The sequence below is a fragment of the Rhinolophus hipposideros genome (assembly GCF_964194185.1).
Source record: "Rhinolophus hipposideros genome assembly, chromosome: 17".
NCBI lineage: Eukaryota > Metazoa > Chordata > Mammalia > Chiroptera > Rhinolophidae > Rhinolophus > Rhinolophus hipposideros.
The window spans coordinates 49,063,752-49,082,951 of NC_138063.1; the positions used below are offsets into that span (position 1 = coordinate 49,063,752).

Consider the following 19,200-nt stretch of genomic DNA (forward strand, 5'->3'; position numbering starts at 1 on the left):
ACAAATTCTCAGAAGCAACGAACTTACAAAGAAAATGATTCTTTTGTACATTTCTCCAGAAATGAACCCAGTTCTGTGCATGACCCTAAGTTTAACTGAGGAAGATTGCCTGACACCTCCCAGCGGCAGGGCCAGTGCCAGTCTCATTTATCAAGACACACATCACCTATGGCAGTGCCAGCCACAGAGTAGACAGTCAATGAATATCTGCCCAGTGAATGAAGGCTCACTTCCTAGACCCAAGCAAGCCCAAAGACTTCTTACCATTATGTCCACACAGTTTGAGACTTGTGTACCAAGATAAAGAATTTAAGACGCAGTTGCTATTATATTAATATAAGCTTAATATCCCTGTTTTGAGAATAGAAATCGGGGTCATTTTTAGAAATCTTGCTAAAACCATTGCAGTTTTGATCTCCAGATCTCCGTGCTCATTCTATTACAGCTGCTTCATGACTTCATTATATCTATAGCCAAGTTCACACTTTTCTGGGGCTTATATGAAAAGAATGCATGGTTACCTCTTTCATTCCTACTTCTTGCTCACGTCTCACTCCGTTCTCTGGTGCGGGAGCATCCATATAAATGACTTGCTTTCTGGTCTGGCCTCCTTTGATGAGCACTTGAGGCTCGAGGTTGAAGGTGCCCACGCCATTGGAGGAATAGAAGGCCACGCTGTACTTCAGTTTGCCACCATAGGCCATGAGCTACCAAATAGTAAATTGTTGTTTACTTCTCTGACAAGGCATTGGTTTAAAAATATGTCATTACAAGCCTGCTGCCATTTGAAAGAAATCATGTACTGAAACATACATCACATGGGTAGAATACATTGTCTAGGCTTTGCTTCCTTCTAATTCTACTTAATTATGGATTCTTAAGTTCACTTAAGCTATAGTCCTTTTTTTGGTAAGTGATTTTTTACAAAGGATTTTAAAATTAAATTTATTGAGCTAACATTGGTTAATAACATTATATAATTTTCAGGTGTACAACATTGTAATTCAACATCTGTGTGCTCTATTGCGTGCTCATCACCAACGTCTAGTTTCCCGCCGTTACCATATATTTGACCCTTTCACCCTCCCCGCACCCCCTTTCCACTCATATGTGGAATATAATACAAAATTTCTTTAAATAATTTATTGAAGTATGATTGGCTGTAAAAAGCTGTATATATTTAATGCATAAAACTTGAAGAGTTTTGGGATATGCATTCACCCGTGAAACCATCACTTCCATTATAGCCACAGACACATCCATCACCTCCCACAGATTCCTTCTTGATGATACTAACAAAGGTAAGCTCCAGAATAACAAATCAATGTAGTAACCGTCCTGATTATTCTCAAGCTCCTTTGAATTAAAGATTATCTATATCTATAGACACACTGGATGTATAGTCGCACATTTTAAAGATCAGGGTGAATTCATACAAAGACTCCACTATTTATATAAACAAAAATGCAAGTGATACCTTCAAGAGTCTTTTATAGGTTTTTATTTTCCCCCAAACTGCCCAGGCAATGGCACCCAGGCTTTTACTGAACTTACATTAGTAAAAACAATAAATATTTGTTGAATGACTACTTTGAGAAGGAAAACAAAATGATTTGAATTTTTAAAGACTTCAAAATTAATGAAAAATGTTAAAGAACCATACATTTTGGGGGATTTTTATAAGTGTTAAACTTTTCCATCCCCACTTAGAAGAGGAAATTAATAACCACTTCAGTTAATGATGGCCAAACCCAGTCTATTGTGATTTCAAATTATACCCATATCCCCTTGGGAATGTGGACCGGCTCTAGGCTGGGTGTGGGCCTCACCTGGTCTCCCTGGAACTGCCCCGGCAGTCGCCAGTAAAATGGTTCTCCATGCACATGTTGCCTGACGGTCACGGCATCCAGGAGGACATCAGGGGCCTGATAATACACCCCCTCAGTCGTACCCCTGAGGTTACTCAGAGAAACCACACGTAGAAGAGGCTGATCTGAGTCCAGAGTTACCTAGTCATAGAAGGGAGGAAAAACGCACTTTAGGACATGAATTTACTCCATACCTTTGATTTGTCCGATTCTACCATTATTTTTCAGATAAGACAGCTTCTTTAGTAAAACAGGAATAATAAAAACTTTTCCTTTAAACTTAAACCCTGATTGAAATGAAGTGAACATGTTTTAATCTATTGCATTTAGGGTCAAACTGCTGCTACACGGGACAATGTTCAGTTATAAGAAGGACACTGTTGAGATATTGCCATCTTATCTTCTCTCCAACTAAAGCTTTCGATAGATTAGCTAAGGAGCAACACTGAATACCTTTAGTTCCACCTCCACATATTTCTCTGGACAGCAGAAGTAGAGCTCTGATTCATAACTAACCCAAATTAGTTTCTTAGGATTTCTGATGCCTTAAGAGCAAAAATTAATTTAAGTACTTGACTGTCTCTCTCCTACCCCCACCTAATTCCCAAGGGGAGAGGGGTTAAAAACAGAACATTTTAACTGCATTCCTAACTTACTGGCATCCTCACATAACCCTCCACCTCCGAGCAGAGTTGTGACAGCCCAAAGCAGAAGCACGGGGTGCACCCCAGAGGGTTGTCAGCATGGAGAGCGTAGGTGCCAGCTCGACACTCGCTGCACTGAAGGCCAAGGACATTTTCCTAAAGGGGAAAAAATAATACTCATTTTTACCTAAAAAAAAAATAAAAATGATTTCTGAACAAACAGAAATGAAGTAGATCATAAAAGTCAGTTTGGGTCAAGAAACATCCCTGGACTAGCTGTTCCTTAGGCAGGTTCCTTAACCTCTCTGAGCATTAGTTCTCTCAGAGACTCAATCAGAGATTCCCCACAACAGCTGCTGATCAGAATCATCTTGAAGTTTTTGGAAAGTACACATTCCCTGATTAGAATCTCCTGGAGGCTTCAGGTGATTCTGATGATCAGTCAGGCTGAAGATTCACGGATGAGGTGGTTATTAAGGCAAGTCTCTCCCGTTCTAACGGGCTATAATGACAACTGCTAGTATCATAAATGTGGGAAGCCAAAAATATCCACTGATGTTTCCATTACCCCCAGGCTGTAGGATCTACCTGAATTGTCCCTTCCTCATCCCCAGTCACTAATCAACCCAGTACCCTCTGGATTCCGTCTTTCCAGCCCCAGGAAAGGACCAGAGAAGGTGGCCAGAGGCCCTTTCAGAACTGTAATTGCATTAGTTTTCCCATTGTGATTTGTTATAAGGACCTGGGCCATGGTTCTTATAACAAAACACAATGGGAAAACTAATGGAAATACATGGAATTAAACATGATGTTGAAATCTTACCTCCTCGGAAAATAAGAAACACGGATTTCCTTTAATCTGGTCAGCATATACAAAAGAATAATTATCAGCTCTCAAATCACAAATCTCCTTGAGCTCTGTGTTATCTATTTTACCTATATATTCAAGACAGGTTGGCTACTCAGCCAACAGGAACACATGATAGAAAACTCAAGAGTGTTTTTCAAATCAGTTCCATCATCTCGCATTTGCAATGACCAGTAAAATTTCCATTTAAAGAATCATCCATCATTCTAGAAGAGCACACATGAAATTTAAACTCAGACCTGCAAGGTATTATTTACTCATTATGAGATGTGTCTAAAACCTGGCTGCTTATTTAAATAGTTAAAAGCTCAAAAGTCACTATGACGAGAAGGTGAGAGGAAGAAAATGGAGCACCAAGGGCCCATACCTTGCAAGAGCAGGTACCAGTTTCCTCTGCACAGCTGCAAAGACCCTGTTCTTCATCACAGGTGTCCACCAATGTCCCTCTCAGGTCACAGTCACAGGCCACACAGTCTGGAAAGTCTCTGAAGCCAAAGGAGCACTGATGACAGCTCGGTCCAGCAAATGCAGGCTTACATTGGCAATGGCCAGTGAGCACATTGCACTGAGGACTGGCTGACCCTTCATTACTGCAATTGCAGGCCTGAAAGAAGGGAATAAAACAACACACCTAAATAAATACAAAGGCAGCTTTTACATTTTCATAATGTGCACATATTGGGATGAGCAGAAAACACTAAATGTGGGGAAATTATACAAAGGAATGGATCTCTCGATATTGCTCTATGGATTAACTCTGCCACATGCCAGCAGGAGGCAGGAACTGCATTGTGGACATTTGGGCATCTTTGTGGCACATGTGACCTGAAACTCAGTCTGCTTCATAGGGCCAAACCGTCCAGCAACATTATTTTAGAAGCAAAGTAATTTTACCTCTGTTCTCAAAACACAAACTATATCTAAGTTTAACTGAAAAAGTTACATAAAAAATTAGAACCCTTTGAGAATGGACATAAACCCCCAATAAAGTGATTGATGCCCTAATCCTAGAAGATAGTATATATCACATAATATATTTATATATTTATAATATAATATAATATGTAATATATTTACAATATATTTAATAATTTTTTGACCTTCTAACCATCAATTCCACAGCTAGGGTCTTGAAGAACTCTTAGAATCACATATTTTAATGCTGCTGTTTCTTTCACTTTGATTCCTACAATCCATATTGAGTTGTAAATATAAACCATAAAGCTATGCAACAGGTTAAAATCAAGCAAATAGAAGAAAGGGAATTCAACTCGCTAGAGCAAAGTAATGCTCGGTTAAGAAAACGCACAGACGATAGGTCACACCTGGCATCCGTGCTCCGGGTCATAGCCCCAGTATTTGTCCTCACATTCTTCACACGTTACGCCTCGAGTATGAGGAGGACAGATGCACTCCCCCGATGCTGGGTCACATGTATTCTGAGTGTGAGTACAGTCACAGGCTACAGCAAAGACAGATGGTGGTGTTACAGGTCAGGACAATCAGTGCAACGGAAGGAGTAAGAGCTGATGCTACAAGTTATTTCACTCTCACTAATAATCTAAACCATTCTTTTAGTTCCTGAAAGAGACCATGTGATTCCCAAGACCCCTTTGTGTCTCATGGGAGGTGGTTGTTCCTCCTTGTCAAGAAATGCTGCTGGATATGGAATATAGTCAATAATATAGCAAGACTAGTCAGAGGGACCACTTCTTTCATTATGTAAATGTCTAACCACTATGCTCTACACCTGAAATTAATATATAATAATATATGTTAACTGTAATTGAAAAATTTAAAAAGGTGAAGGGAAATAAGAGCTCCAAATTTCCAGCTATAAAACAAATAAGTCATAAGGATGTAATGTACAACTTAGGGAGTATACTCAATAATATTGTGATAACATGGTACAGTGTCAGATGGTTGCTGGACTTATGGTGATCACGTCTTTAGGTCTATAAATGTTGAATATCTATTGTATACACCGAAATTAATATAATATTGAATGTTACCTATATTTTAATAAAAATCTTTGAAAAATAAAATAAAAATAAATGCTGCTGGAAGAGAGGTAACGGGGATACAGGGGTGAAATAGAACAGCCTGGGAAAACCCTGGATAGGTGGGAAGAACAGATAGAACTAGTATTTATCAAGCATTTATTGTATGCCAAATGCTGTGTTAAAAGACTTGATGTACAACCTTAAAAATCCTGGATGGACATTATAATGAGCTTGTCCATTTTAAAAATGAAGAACTTAAAGCTAAGTGAAGTGAAGTAATTAATCTAAGCTCACACAATTAATAGAACCTGACCAAAGCTTATGGATGTATCTGGAATAGGGATACAAACAAAAAAGTATGAAATTCTACATGTGAAGAAGAGAAAAACAACAAAGGAACTTAACAGAATTAGAAATCAAAGGAGGGTTCAAAGAGAAGTCTGGAGATTACTATAAAGTCTCAATAATGAATTCAAGAGCTTACGTGTACAGCCACCATCCTGGAAAGCATAGAAGCCATGTGCACACCTGTCGCACCTTTTCCCAGCCACACCTGGTACACAGTGACACTGGCCTTCCTCCGTGCAGTCATCTGACATAGAGCCCATCATGCTGCAGTCACAGGGCAGGCAGCCAAACCCTGTGTCCAACCCGTAATAGCCATACTGTTTCATAGAAGAGGCAAAATAGTGGAAGCCAAAATACATTTTAATAAATAACTAATAATACTAGGATGTTTTCCAAATCAAACGCAGGGTGTTTCATAGAATCATAAAGTGTTTATTCCAGTCCTTTGTAAACTGAATACATACTCTCTAGTTACATGCACAGCATATACCAGTTGCGTTTTGGGTGTTAGCTCTTTCAAGAAGTCGGGAATTCATTTCATTTGAACCAAGGTTAAGTTGTCGTTTATGGACATCACTAATACTTTAATTGTATGCAATGACCAGTAGGCATCTTACCAAGCACTGATCACAGTGTTGTCCGGTCACGTGTGGTTTGCAGTCGCAGAGACCCGTCTCAGGATGGCAGATGCCAGAAAAGGAGCCCTTTCCATAGCATTCACAGGCTAACACACACAAAAAAACATAGTCGTGTCCATTTCTGGGTTTGGTTATGAGATCCCTTAATCCCCAAAGGAAAAATTGTACACATTCATGATTCAAATCACAAAACTAAAAAAACACATATATTACTTTGAAATAACTTTAAATATTTAGCATTTCTTCTGAAGAGTAAGCCAAAATAGGGTTGGTAGAGGAACCATCACAGAGGAAATAGACTACTGAATTCATTAAGATAATTATTAGCAAACTAACTTGACCAATTTCATAAATTCCTTGAAAACTTTTAAATGACCCACCAATGTATATCCACAAATCTGCATTAAAAAACATGCAATGGAGATTTCAAAATCAATGTAGCCATTTTCTCTCATTCCAACCATGTCAATATTTAATATTTGAAAGCTCAGTTATAGCAATCTAAATAAATATATCTCATAATTTAATGAAAAACATTTCCCTCTTCTAAGTCACGAGTCATATGTAGTTCTAATATATTTACCTTCAGGCTAGATGTTTCAGTTTTATCTAGCTATAATATTGATGATTAAAGCTACAAAATCCCCTACCTTTTCAAAGTGATGCAATTTAATGAAAGCAAGACATGTTTAAATGATATTCATGCCACACGTGTCAATATGCACTTCATTTTAATATTTAATATGCTCGCTGAGCCAGATTGGTGGCTCAGATGGTTGGAGGGCCGAGCTCCTAATGCTGAGGTTCCCGGTTCCATTCCCACACAGGAGGTGAGCTGCGCCCTCTACTGCTAAGGTTGTGAACAACGGCTCTCCCTGGAGCTGGCTGCAGTGAACAGCCGAAGGTCAGCATGAGCTGCCATGGGCTTCTGTGAGCTGCCATGAGCAGCTGGTGGCCAGCGTGAGTGGCCGGCAGCCATCGTGAGCAGCCAACCGACACGACTGGCAACCGACTGTCTCACCCAGGGGGAGCACAAGGCTCATAACACCAGCATGGGCCAGGGAGCTGTGTCCTAAACAACTAGACTGAGAAACAATGGCTTGAACCAGAGTTGGGGGGGGGGTGGGGGTGGAGGGGGAAGAAGGGAAAAAAAAAATGTGTTCACTGACAAAATACCCCAGGCATGTATACTATTTATGAAAGCTTGGATTCAGAAAATGCACAATTTCTGTCATATGGTATAATAATGTAAGAAAAGGAAACCTTTGCAAATTATCTCAACCCCAAGCACTCTGTGTGGAAGCCCACTGCAATGGGAGGCAGAGCAGTGGGAGATGCTGGAAACTGAAAGGCTGATAGTGTGGGGACAGAGCCAGGAGTGCAGTTTCCAGGCCCTCGGCCTCACATGGAAAGGTGCTGGCTCAGATAGTAACTGGTCATCAACTGTGATGGGATGGCCATCAGCTGTGGCTAGTTGGCCGTCAGCTGAACCAGTGAGCCATTGGCCACTGCTATAACTGCTATGGCTATGCTAGCAAAAAAATGGGGGCTGGCAAGAGCTAAGTGTAGATTGCAGACAGGCGGATTGCAGCTAGCAAATGGGGAGTCGGTCGGTTGGCAGAAAAGCGGACAGCAGATCGCACATTGCGTGAATCCAGCCTCCAGTGAGACTATAGTAGTATGACTCCCCTATCTATGGCTCTGTGGGTGTTCCTTTTTGGCCTCACCATGTCCTGCGTTCTTATGTGGGGAGCAGGAGGCGAGACCCCGCAGGCCGCCCTGCACGACAAATGATCAGGAAAAGGTGGTGGAATTCTGCCTCCTTGACTGACCTTGGCCAAGCTCTGGAGGAACTCTCTCACTGGAGGTTTTCCCTGGTGGAAGTGCGCTGACACTAACAGCTCCTGCGGGAGGCCAGTTAAGTGCTATGGGCCCCATTCACTGCTGCCCTTTCTGCTCTGCCCATTCTGTAGCCAACCTTTGAAAACTCTACTACCTCTTTATATTAAACATACCTTTTATTTCCTGTATTTCTGATGCTTTGACTTCCGGGGCCTTGCTGAGTCTGGAGAGATTACCCCTCCCAGGGTTAGTCTATTTCTAGAGATAGTAAACAGCTGGGATGCCTTTCGTGTGTAAACCTATCAGCCCAGAGCCCACACCTCTGCCTGCCTTCTTTATTGGGCTCTCAAGTTCATCCACTGCACTAATCACCCCAGATCCATACCTCACACAACTATGGACAGCCCCCTATGCCCCAGAGCCTGCTAAGTTATTCAAACCAACCAATCCTAAGTCTGTTTATCCTGCCTCATAGAAACCACAAAAAGGCTCCAGCCCACATTTTCCCTCCTGACCAACCTGGGAGCTTCCCCACAGGGCCAGCCCCATGCTGTGATGTGTCCCCCTCCTCCTGGCATCTATCTTTTCAATGGTAGTCATCTGATCTGCTGGCCTTGCCATACCCAAATAATAATAAAGCTTGTATTTTAAAACACTCCTCAGCCTCCAACCATTCTCAACTGTCTCCCATCGAAAACATCACATACATATGCCCACATTTTCTTCTCTCTCTCTCTCTCTCTCTCTCTCTCTCTCTCTCTCTCTCTCTCACACACACACACACACACACACACACACACACACACACGCACATGCCACCTGACACTCATACTCTTAACTCTTTATCTGAGGGTCCATCTTCCAAGCACTCTTCCTGAAGTCTCCAGGTACTTCCCAGGTACAAATTCCATGAGCAGATTTTCAATCTTCATCTTGCTGTATCTTTCTAAGGAATGGGACCCCTGACTGCTCTCTCCCTTTTGAACTTTCTCCTTACCAAGTTTTCCGAACACCCATTCTTCAGTATTCTTCCTATTCCTCTCTATTTCTCATATTTCCCTCTAGGCCTCCCCCTCTGTGTCTCACTTAAAGTTTTCCCTTCCTTTGGTGAAAATTCAAAGTTCACTGTATGATTACCACAGAATATTAATGATAATAAGAAATCATCTCTATCATACTATCAGTTTGCGCCTGTCACATTACAGACAATATTTCATTTAACCTTTGTAGCAAACTTAGGAGGGAAGCATATAATTTTCTCTGTTTTTCAGTGTGAAATTTAAACCTCAGGATATCTTTCTGTAATAACAATTATAATAGCAATTATTAATAAAAAATTGTTCATGTTATAACCAATACTAGTTTAAAACCATTGCTGATTACTGACTTCATATATTTTAATTCTCATAAGAACCCCACAGTATGAAAATTATACCCACTAACTTAATTCACATGAGGTTCCTTTAATGTTAGAGCTCAGCAGAGTTACCACAGCCCTTTCTTTTCTCAGTGCCACTCTCTGCCCTGGGCAGCTATGCCCACATCTATCACTTCAACTACCAGCCTATATTTCTTCCCTGATTCCTGCATTCCTGAATATCCAAACACCTTCCCAACAACTCCATAGGACTTCCCATGTCAGTGATATTGAACACTGAGTTTTTTACTTGGGTTAGCCTAATAAAATACAATCTTATATTAGCATGTGGAGGGGATCTTTGGAAGCCCATAAAAGGGACTCTGTTCTATACCTGGGAGGATTTTTACTGAAATATCCAGAAATAGTTGTAGGAATTCATCACATCAAAGCTAGGGATGGGGGAGGAAGAGATGAGAAAAGAATCAAAATTATAACTAGAGAGCTTGGACAGTGTCAGTCCAGCTGCCTGGCCAAGAACTTGGACCCAGCCAGACCTCAGGGTTACGTGTCCTAACCCTGCTCCCCCACCTTCTGTTTATCACCAAAACCTTCTATTTCCTATCTTTCCTTTTATCCCCACAGCAAAATACTGACATAGTTTTGTCAATGTAGATGCATACATTAAAGGAAAATGACTTTTTGGTACATTCACTATGTTTGAATAACTTGAATGTATGAATCCTTCTTCAACAATGAATTTTGTGTAATCTAAGTATAGATCGAGTATTTTTGATGAAAATTTAATATCTTAATTGAGATGGGTTATAAAATATACACTTAATTTTAAAGACTCAGTACTTCAAAAAGAGAAAGAAAATATCTCATTAATACTTGAAAAATTTGATTACATGATAACATTATAATACATTTTATATATTGGGCTAAATAAAATGTATTATTAAAATATATTTTACCTGTTTCTTTTTCCTACTAAAAATGTGGTTACTGAAAATTTTTAAATTACATGTGTGGCTTACATTTCTGTTGGACAGCATTGATATAAAAAAATAATAAAGATTACTGCTTTATTACTAGCAATTATAAGAGCTAACATTTATTTAATAGCTACAACTTTAAATTTGTTATCCCTTTGAATTCTCGGAAAGGCCTTATATATATATATATATATATATATATATATATATATATGTATATTATATATATATTATATACATATTATATATATACTTTATATATTATATATATAATTGTGTCCACTTTATGTATAAGGAAATAGTGGCTCAGAGAGGTTAATGAGTTTTCCTAATGTCACACAGTTGGTCAGTTATCGACCCTGGACCATAACCTACATTAATCAGACTCCAAAACCTGAGCTCCACATATGTACCTATCATCTACCCCATCATATGTAGTTCCCCAATAGACTTGAACCATAAATTTCCAACTCCTATCACAGTTCTCAATCCAGTGCCTAGGAAGTAACAAATAAACTAAGAAATAAATCATCAAGGTTTCCCATAAAGATGAAAAGAAATGATGAGACTTGCAAAAGAATTTAATCAACTTTGGAGTTTTATAAAAATACCAGTTATCATAATTATCTTCCTGTAATAACAAATCAAGGTGTCCACGCTGCTGAACTGAAGGTCGGGTTCATTGGCCCAGGACTATAAAACCTTGTTGATTTCTTTCTTGATGTGTACCTAGGAAAATATCTTGTCTGTCACACTAGCACCCTCTTGTGTCGCCACATTGTAATAGCATAGTAGGAGTCCATCATTTATAGGAAATTATCAAAATAATTTATAATTGTCATTGTTACTCTTTCACTTCTTCAAGAACTGTGCTACACACACACACACACACACACACACACACACACACACACACACACGCATATCTGAGGGTTGTATTGGACCTAAAGCTTTAAGTCTGTCAGCTATGGCATATGAAAATCTGCTTTTCTCAGTGAGTGGTTCTACTTGACTCATAATTTCAAGGATCTAAGCAAAGCCCTACAGAGTAACATGGGGGTCGTTAGGTCAGGCATAGACCACTAAGACGCACCGCTTTCTGGGGCTAGAGCCTCCCCATTTCCCACCCTACATCTTGAAATCCCATTTGTTTCACGAGACCCCTTAGCATCTCCCTCACAAACGTGACAGGCTTAGAGCATCACTCTTCCTTCATATCAGTCCCTGAGAGCTGTACTACCACTTTGTAAAGCACCACTTTCTCCTCAGATGGAAGAGTGCACCTTTTCTAGGCCATCTGACCTTCACGTAGAGTAACTGATGCAGCTGCCATAGGGTAAGTAGCAATGTCTTTGTTCTTGGGTCCATACCCAGCATTAACACAAGAACGACTCAGATAAAGTTACCTCATGGCTGAGCACTTTTTGACACCTGTAAGTAAATGGATGGAGACTTCACGTAGCCATAAGTAATGAACTCGACTTCACAGCGCATGAACTCACCACGGCAATTTTTAGCAGTCACAGCGTCCCCGTAGAACCCGTCAGCACACCTTTCACAGTGGGCACCATCCGTGTTCCCAATGCACCTCAGGCATTCTCCAGTGACAGAGTCACAGTGACCGGCCTCCAAGGGGTCAACATTGCCGCTGCAGTTACACAGAACACAGGATTCCCCAGGCACTGTTGGGTTTCCATAGTAACCGTCTGCACATCTGCATAAAAGATTGAAAGAGGGATCCAAATAAATACAATTTCTCTAGACATTACCCCACTATCCAGGGGTTCTCTGAATGGTTAATCAATCAGACTGACTCTTTTAATGAAAGATTTATAGTGTGGAAGGAATGCAACTCCAAGTTCAGACATTCACAGATTTCCTTTACTCACTGGGAAGAATGGGGAACGCATCCAAAATGAGCCACAAATCCAAGGGGACATGGACCTGGCCCCATGCCAGTTGGACCCACATCCCAGCTCTCAGGGATGTCACCCTCTCCTATAGACTGTAGCCAGACTCTGCACTGAGACTTCCTTGTGGGAACAGACAACACTGGCTTTCAGGAGCCAGAAGACAACTGTTAATCAAACCACCACTCCCCTGTGGAATTATCCAGGGTAAAAGGATATTTAAATGTGTGGACAGTAAATACTGACTCCTTGCTGATTCCTGTTGTTATTGATGATGAGAACTCAGATTTAGTTCAAGGAGATCGAGTGCCATTCTCAAAACATTCTCTGGGAGTTTCAATATTAATTTTGTTATTAAATATCGGCTTTTCTCTAAGATTACGTGAATTAATAATCATGTACCAAAACTCCAAAACCACACTTAACTACACATTTAAAAATAAACACATAGAATTTATGTTAAATAGTTTTTAATGCATCTTTTTGGAAACCAGTTGAGCAATGCAAAGTACCTCTCACACCAAGTTCCTGAGTATCCCAGGGCACACTGGTCACAGACTACTTCATCTCCATCATGTAGGTGGCAGGTGGGGCTGAAACTATCAAAACATTAGAAATGAGTGCAATTTTCCCATGCATGGATATAGAATTTCTAAATATTTTAAGTGCTTAATTTCTACCACTCCTGTCCTTATAAACTTTCATTGGGTTCTCACTCCTTAGCCCAGAATCCAAGGCCCACTTCAGCTGGAGTGTGCTTCCTCCTCTCTCTGCCTGGGCTCATCCAGCTTTTCCCCAATACTCAACTCAGCTGTCACCTCCTCCAGGAGGCCTGCTCAGATATTCCAGCCCGGTTCCTCTCTGGGTTCCCTGGCACTGCCTGCCTGCCTCAGAACCTGGCCCACATTGACCAAGAGTGAGTTCCCTTACACACTTGAGCAATCAATATTTCCCAGAGGACCTCCACTGCTGACCAGGGTCCCTTCAGATTCTACTCCTGCATCTCAGGAAGGCCTGTGAAGGGAAGTATGGGGGTGGTTAAGAGGCCTCCATGATTTCAGGAGAGTAACCCTGATTGTATATTTTATATACTGTAATTTCAAATAAAAATCCCCAGGGGGGAAATTCTTTGGGTGCGAATGGAGAAAGAGTTCTAAAGGGTAAACCAGTGAGAGAGAGAGAGAGAGCAGCTTTCAAAGCACTGGCCTGCAGGACACCACGCCCTATGCCCCATGATGTACAGGCCTTCACATGACTGTCTCCTTCCACGTCCCCTCATGCCTTATGCTCCAGGACTGACTGAACTCCTTAGATGGATCTGCTCTTTTATGCTGCCACGCCTTGGCACACTCAGTTCCTTCTGCTTAGGATAGCCTTCACTGCTGCCTTCAAATTCCTTCTCATCCTTCAAATCTCCAATCTAGAGTTTATTGAGAGTCATTCATGGCAGATTCTCACAGTTCAGTGGACATTCCTCTACTGTGGTCATGACCACACTGTGGATTCGAGGGCCGGCAGCCATGGACAAACAGTTTGATACTCAGAGTACCTACCATGAGACCCAGTATATAGTAGGTGCTCAATAAATACTTGCTCAATCAATTAAATGAATTCAGCCCATTCTCAATAAGCCTCACATTTTGTTCATTAGACCAAAAGCTCCGTAAGCCCAGGAATACGTTTTATTCATCTCTGTATCCCCTGTACCCCCTGGCCCAGTGGTAGGCACACAATATATACCTATGAAATAACATGACCAACATTATACCAAATGGAAAAACAGTATGCAAATGTCCTTGCCATCACACAACTTTCCTTACACAATTTAATACACAAAACTTTTTTTTTTTTTAAAAGACAATCCACCCCTCCATCTTTAATCCTAATGAATTATTACTGGGAAAAATTCACACTCTTATTACATACAAAGTCTTCCTTTGTGGATATTAGTACATATCTGGACAGAAATCCTGGCCATGCCAGACAATACCTGCTGGGGGAGGTGTCAGGCTTACTTGTTGGAGGGGGAGGAGAGGGGGCAGGCACAAGGCTGGCAGTCCCCAGGAGTCCCGCGGGAAGGCAGCCCATAGAAGCCAGGCAGGCAGTGCTCACAGTGGTCCCCAGTGGTGTTGTGTCCGCACGCCTAGGACACATTCATGAAAAGAAGATTCAGCTCAGATTTCCATAAAGAACTCTCAGATATATCTACAAACAACTTAAAGTCCAAGAGGAAAAAAAAACACAAAATGCTAAAACAAGTCACCAAATTTTGTGACATGAGAAAGGGTTGCCCTTTCCAGATTAATTAATACAATTTTAATGTGCGTAAATGCGAAGCATAAGAGTTTCACTTCCGACCATGTCAGAGTAACTGGTACATTCTTACCCTTCTGCAGGAAACTAGAAAACTGGAACAAATCTATTAAACAAATGCTTTCAGACAATGGACAACAGAGAGTGCTGGTCTGTGATCCCTGAGAGAAAGGAGATGGTGGAATGAATCTTACAACCACATGTTTGTTTGTTTGTTGCCTGCAGACACTGGCCAAACAGAGCTAAGGGTCTTGCTGAGTTGAGGAGACAGAGATCAGAGTTTGGGGAGGCTGAACCTGCTGGAATTTGGACAGAGGGCTAGAGCTTCGGAGAGCAAGAGCTCCAGAAATCTACATGGGGGATCCCTCCAAAATGCTAAACAATACTAAGCTGCTTGTGCGAATACTAAGCTTCTTGCACGTAGAGTACAACTCCTTGAGGCCAGATAAAGCACAGGTGAGATGTAAGCTGAAAAATTCAGAAGTCACACAGAGCTCAGAGATATTAGAATTCTTACCAGCTGCTGTGGGGAGATCCTGGCAAACACTCAGAACACTCAGTAGAGACTTCAGAAGGAAAATTCCTTCCTAGTTGTGTTAAAAGTGCCATAGAGTAAAGGCTATATGAGACCGGCCCCAACAACGTTGAAAAACAAACCTGGAAACAATCACGCTGACTTGCAATAACCTAATTGTCTGCCAAAATAAACTTTTAAGTTCTTCAAAAGACAGCAACAAAATCTGGAAACTCAAATGCAACAATATTCATCAAACAATATTTATCATGCAATCAAAAACTACTGGATGTGCTCCCACTGGCCAAATCTGGGAAAATTTGGAATCCATGGGTCCCAACAGAAAACACGTAGGTAATTCAATAAATATATGGGGAGAAGGGAGGGTTCTTGCTTATAGTGGAATGCTGTGTGCCAACCCATAAGAGTGGGGGAAGGGCTAGAGTTGGATAACCATTCTTTTGCAAACATCATAATAAGTATGGTTTGGGCAAGAATAACCAACGACTACAACATCTAAGGGGGAAATCTGATGAGGAATAGGATACTTGCATGGTTCTAAAGTGTCTCCCTCACTTTACAAAATGAAAGAACAGCAAATACATAGTGAAGAAATTGACCAACACCTGGCCTGCAAAATCAGAATTGCCACCACCAGCGAGAGGTGGTGGGCATTGTGGAACTGCACATGCCATGTGCTCAGGAGGACACACTAAGGACGTATTCGGGCCTGCAAAGTATAACCTGAATCTATTCATGGGAAAACAAGAGAAGAACCCCAAATGAGAGAAATTCTATTTTTTAAAAAATGATTGTCTTCTTCAAAATGCCAATGTCATAAAAGGCAAAGATGTGCTGTGGAAATATTTTGAATTAAAGACTAAAGAGACGTGACAATAAAATGCAATACCCAATCTTAGAAGGCGGCCTCTAATGGTGGGGGGAGGAGGAATGTTATAAAAGACATAATTGAGTCAATTGACAAAACTGAAAAATAGATGGTAAATTAGGAAAAGTAGAATACCGATGTTAAATTTACTGCTGTTAGTAACTGTATTATGGTTACATAAGAGAATATCTTTATTCTCAGGACATGCACAGTGAAGTATTTAGGGATAAATGGACAGGATGTACGCAATTTATTCTCAAGTAGTTTAGAAAAATATTATGATTGAATTATGATTAGATAGAATAATAAAGCAAATGGGGAATAGGTTAACAGTAGGTGAACCTAGGTAAATGGTGGGTGTTCTAAGCACCATTCTTCTACCTCCAACCTTTGTATAAATGTAAAATTATTTTCAAATACAGTGTTATTTTTTGTTTTGTTTTGTTTTTAATAGGGGACAATAAGTACTAGATATGAGAAGCAAAAAAAAAAAAAAAAAGGGGGGATCCATAACCAGGAGAAAAATCTACAAATCAGGCAAAGAATTATGTAGATAAGAATTACGACTGATGTTTCATTTGAAATACTGCAAGCCATAAGCAAAAAGAACAATTTTTAAGTACTGAAAAAAACTCTGCAAAAATACATTTCAACAGTGAAGGCAAAAGAAAGTCTTTTTCAGATAAACAAAAGATGAGATAATTTGTCAATCATCAGACTTGCAATGGAGAAATGCTGAAAATAGTTCTTCAGGGGGCAGAAACATGGTCCAGATGAAATCTTGGATTTATACTGAGTGAAGAATACAGAAAATGGTAAATACGTGAATAAATATGAACGACTCATTATCCTGTAAAACATCTCTGGAAAGTAAAACCACCCTGAGCTAGGTGTACACGAGATGTGCAGGAGAAAGGAGAGGACCACACGGGCCGAGCAGAGAGCAACGCTGAGCACCTGGCAGCTTCATGGCTCAAGGGAGAAGGGCACCTGTTTTGCACATTGTCTCCCAGGTTCTGCTTTCCCTGTGACTCAGTCCCCACGTCCCCTGTCATGATGTCTCCCAGAGCTGTCTCCTATGACCTCTACCCACCCCTGCCTGCATTCACCTGCCCAGTCCCACCTGTGGGTCCTCTCCTCTCATTTCCTCTCTCCCGGTCTCCACCTGGTCTGTCATTTCCCTTTATACCCTTTCTCGTAGAGCTACCCATTTTACATACATTTACAGGCCACATTTTTCATCCAACAATTAAAATATTATGTCCAGTTTCTAAACTACATACTTTTCTATAATTCCCGAGGTTGATAAAATATTTCCCATATACTAAATTTAATTTGGGACTATAAATGCTTGTGTTACATCCTTTTGTACCAAGGTTTCACAAGTTTTATTTAGGGTATTGTAGACCACAGCTTCTAAACTTGAATGTGTATATACAGGTCACCTGGGTTAATATTGATTCTGACTCAGGAGGTCTACAGGGACCTGAGATTCCAGGTTTCTAAAAATGCTCCTGGAAGACGTCCATATGGCTCGTTCTCAGAATACATTTTGGTAGCACGTCTTTTTCTCCCCATCCCCCATATGATCTTGGTTTTGATAATTTATCCAAATTAATTAAAAATGCAACTGGCCTTAGTAAAAGCCACATGGTTGCACTGCAAGTATTACACAGAATAACTCGTTTCATTAAAATATATTTGATTATGTATAATTAGAAAATGTCTATGATATGTTTTCTTTGCTCAAAGGGCCAAATGGGGTCTTCTTTCTCTTTGGGAAAACTATTATGTAGTTCTATTGAAGAACCTGCTGAGGCTTTGTTTCAAGGTTTTCTCAGGTGTGACAGTCACTAAGTGACTGTCCCTGTTGGTAGATATGGTATGTGAAGGATGGGAAGGCTCATCTCCTTGCAGAGGAAAAAGATCTCCATTTGAAAGAAAAAACATGAAGGCCCAAGACGTGCCCAACTGCTTTTTATGCCCCACTCTCTGCAAGGCAAAGAAACTGGCTTCTCCTTGGGATAAGAGCAGAAAAAGTACAGAGAAAAGAAGAGGGGCTAAGGACTTTTGGTGCATAAGTGTAGGTTCATGGGTTGTAACAAATGTACCACTCTAGTGGGGGACACTGTAATGGGGGAGAATGTGCCTGTGGAGGGTGGGTAAGAGCCATATAGGAAATCTCTGTATCTTCCTCTTTATTTTGCTATAAACCTAAAACTCCTCTTTAAAAAAAAATAGTCTTAAAGAAAAGAATACGGGCACTAAGAACAACTGCAAACTTCTCTTTAATAAACTGTAAATAAGGAGCAACAGTTTGAGCTAGATAGCTACATACAAGGCCAAGGGCTATAAACAGTTATACAAAAGGAACACTGAGGTGTGTTTTTTTAAAAATAATAGATAAAAGCAAAATTAAACAGATAAATGAAGGTACCAACTTTGGATATTCCCTAAATCCCGATCTAATTTTTTATTATCCTTGCTCCTTTGAACATTGATCATTTTAAAAAGAAAAAGCAACTTTACAGTGGAACTACCTGGCAGACACCACTTAATCCAAGCGGCTCAGGCTAACATCCCGAGGAAGAAGACAGTGACATATATCCCTGACAGGAGGCACTGACAGGGCATGTCACCTCCACACCTACCTGCCAAAAATGCATCACCTCAACCTAATCATGAGAAAACAGACCAGGCCCAGCTAAAAGACCAGCCCCACAGAATGTCAGCATGCTTCAAAGGTGCCACAGTCATGAAAGACAAGGAAAGATGAGAAACTGTCAGATCAAAGAAGGAAAGGCCATGAAATGCAATGTGGGATTTTAAAGGACAAGGGACACGAATGGAAAAAGGGGATGAAATCGGAGTGGTCTGTAGTTTAGTTGATCAGATTGTGCCAGTGTTAATTTCTTCGTTCTGATAATGACTATGGTTATACAAGACCATATATAGGTCTTGTATAACCTATATATAGGTGTGTTAGGGGAAGCCGGGTGAAGGTGACG

The 19,200-nt window shown here is 40.6% G+C and overlaps 1 protein-coding gene across 2 annotated transcripts in view; it reads right to left on the bottom strand.

Moving 5' to 3' along the window:
• LAMA1 (laminin subunit alpha 1) overlaps positions 1-19,200 on the bottom strand; it is a 161,869-nt gene that overhangs the window by 66,079 nt on the left and 76,590 nt on the right. For both annotated transcript variants that reach the window (XR_013995283.1, XM_081078720.1), the window contains exons 17-26: positions 14,492-14,619; positions 12,989-13,075; positions 12,069-12,280; positions 6,349-6,455; positions 5,868-6,048; positions 4,706-4,842; positions 3,748-3,984; positions 2,525-2,668; positions 1,830-2,009; positions 522-707 (exon numbers count right to left, since the gene is read on the bottom strand). Coding sequence is in view for 1 of the 2 variants with exons in the window: in XM_081078720.1 (XP_080934846.1) it covers positions 522-707; positions 1,830-2,009; positions 2,525-2,668; positions 3,748-3,984; positions 4,706-4,842; positions 5,868-6,048; positions 6,349-6,455; positions 12,069-12,280; positions 12,989-13,075; positions 14,492-14,619 (1,599 nt within the window). In the remaining variant the exon portion in view is untranslated. The remainder of the gene's footprint in view (positions 1-521; positions 708-1,829; positions 2,010-2,524; positions 2,669-3,747; positions 3,985-4,705; positions 4,843-5,867; positions 6,049-6,348; positions 6,456-12,068; positions 12,281-12,988; positions 13,076-14,491; positions 14,620-19,200) is intronic.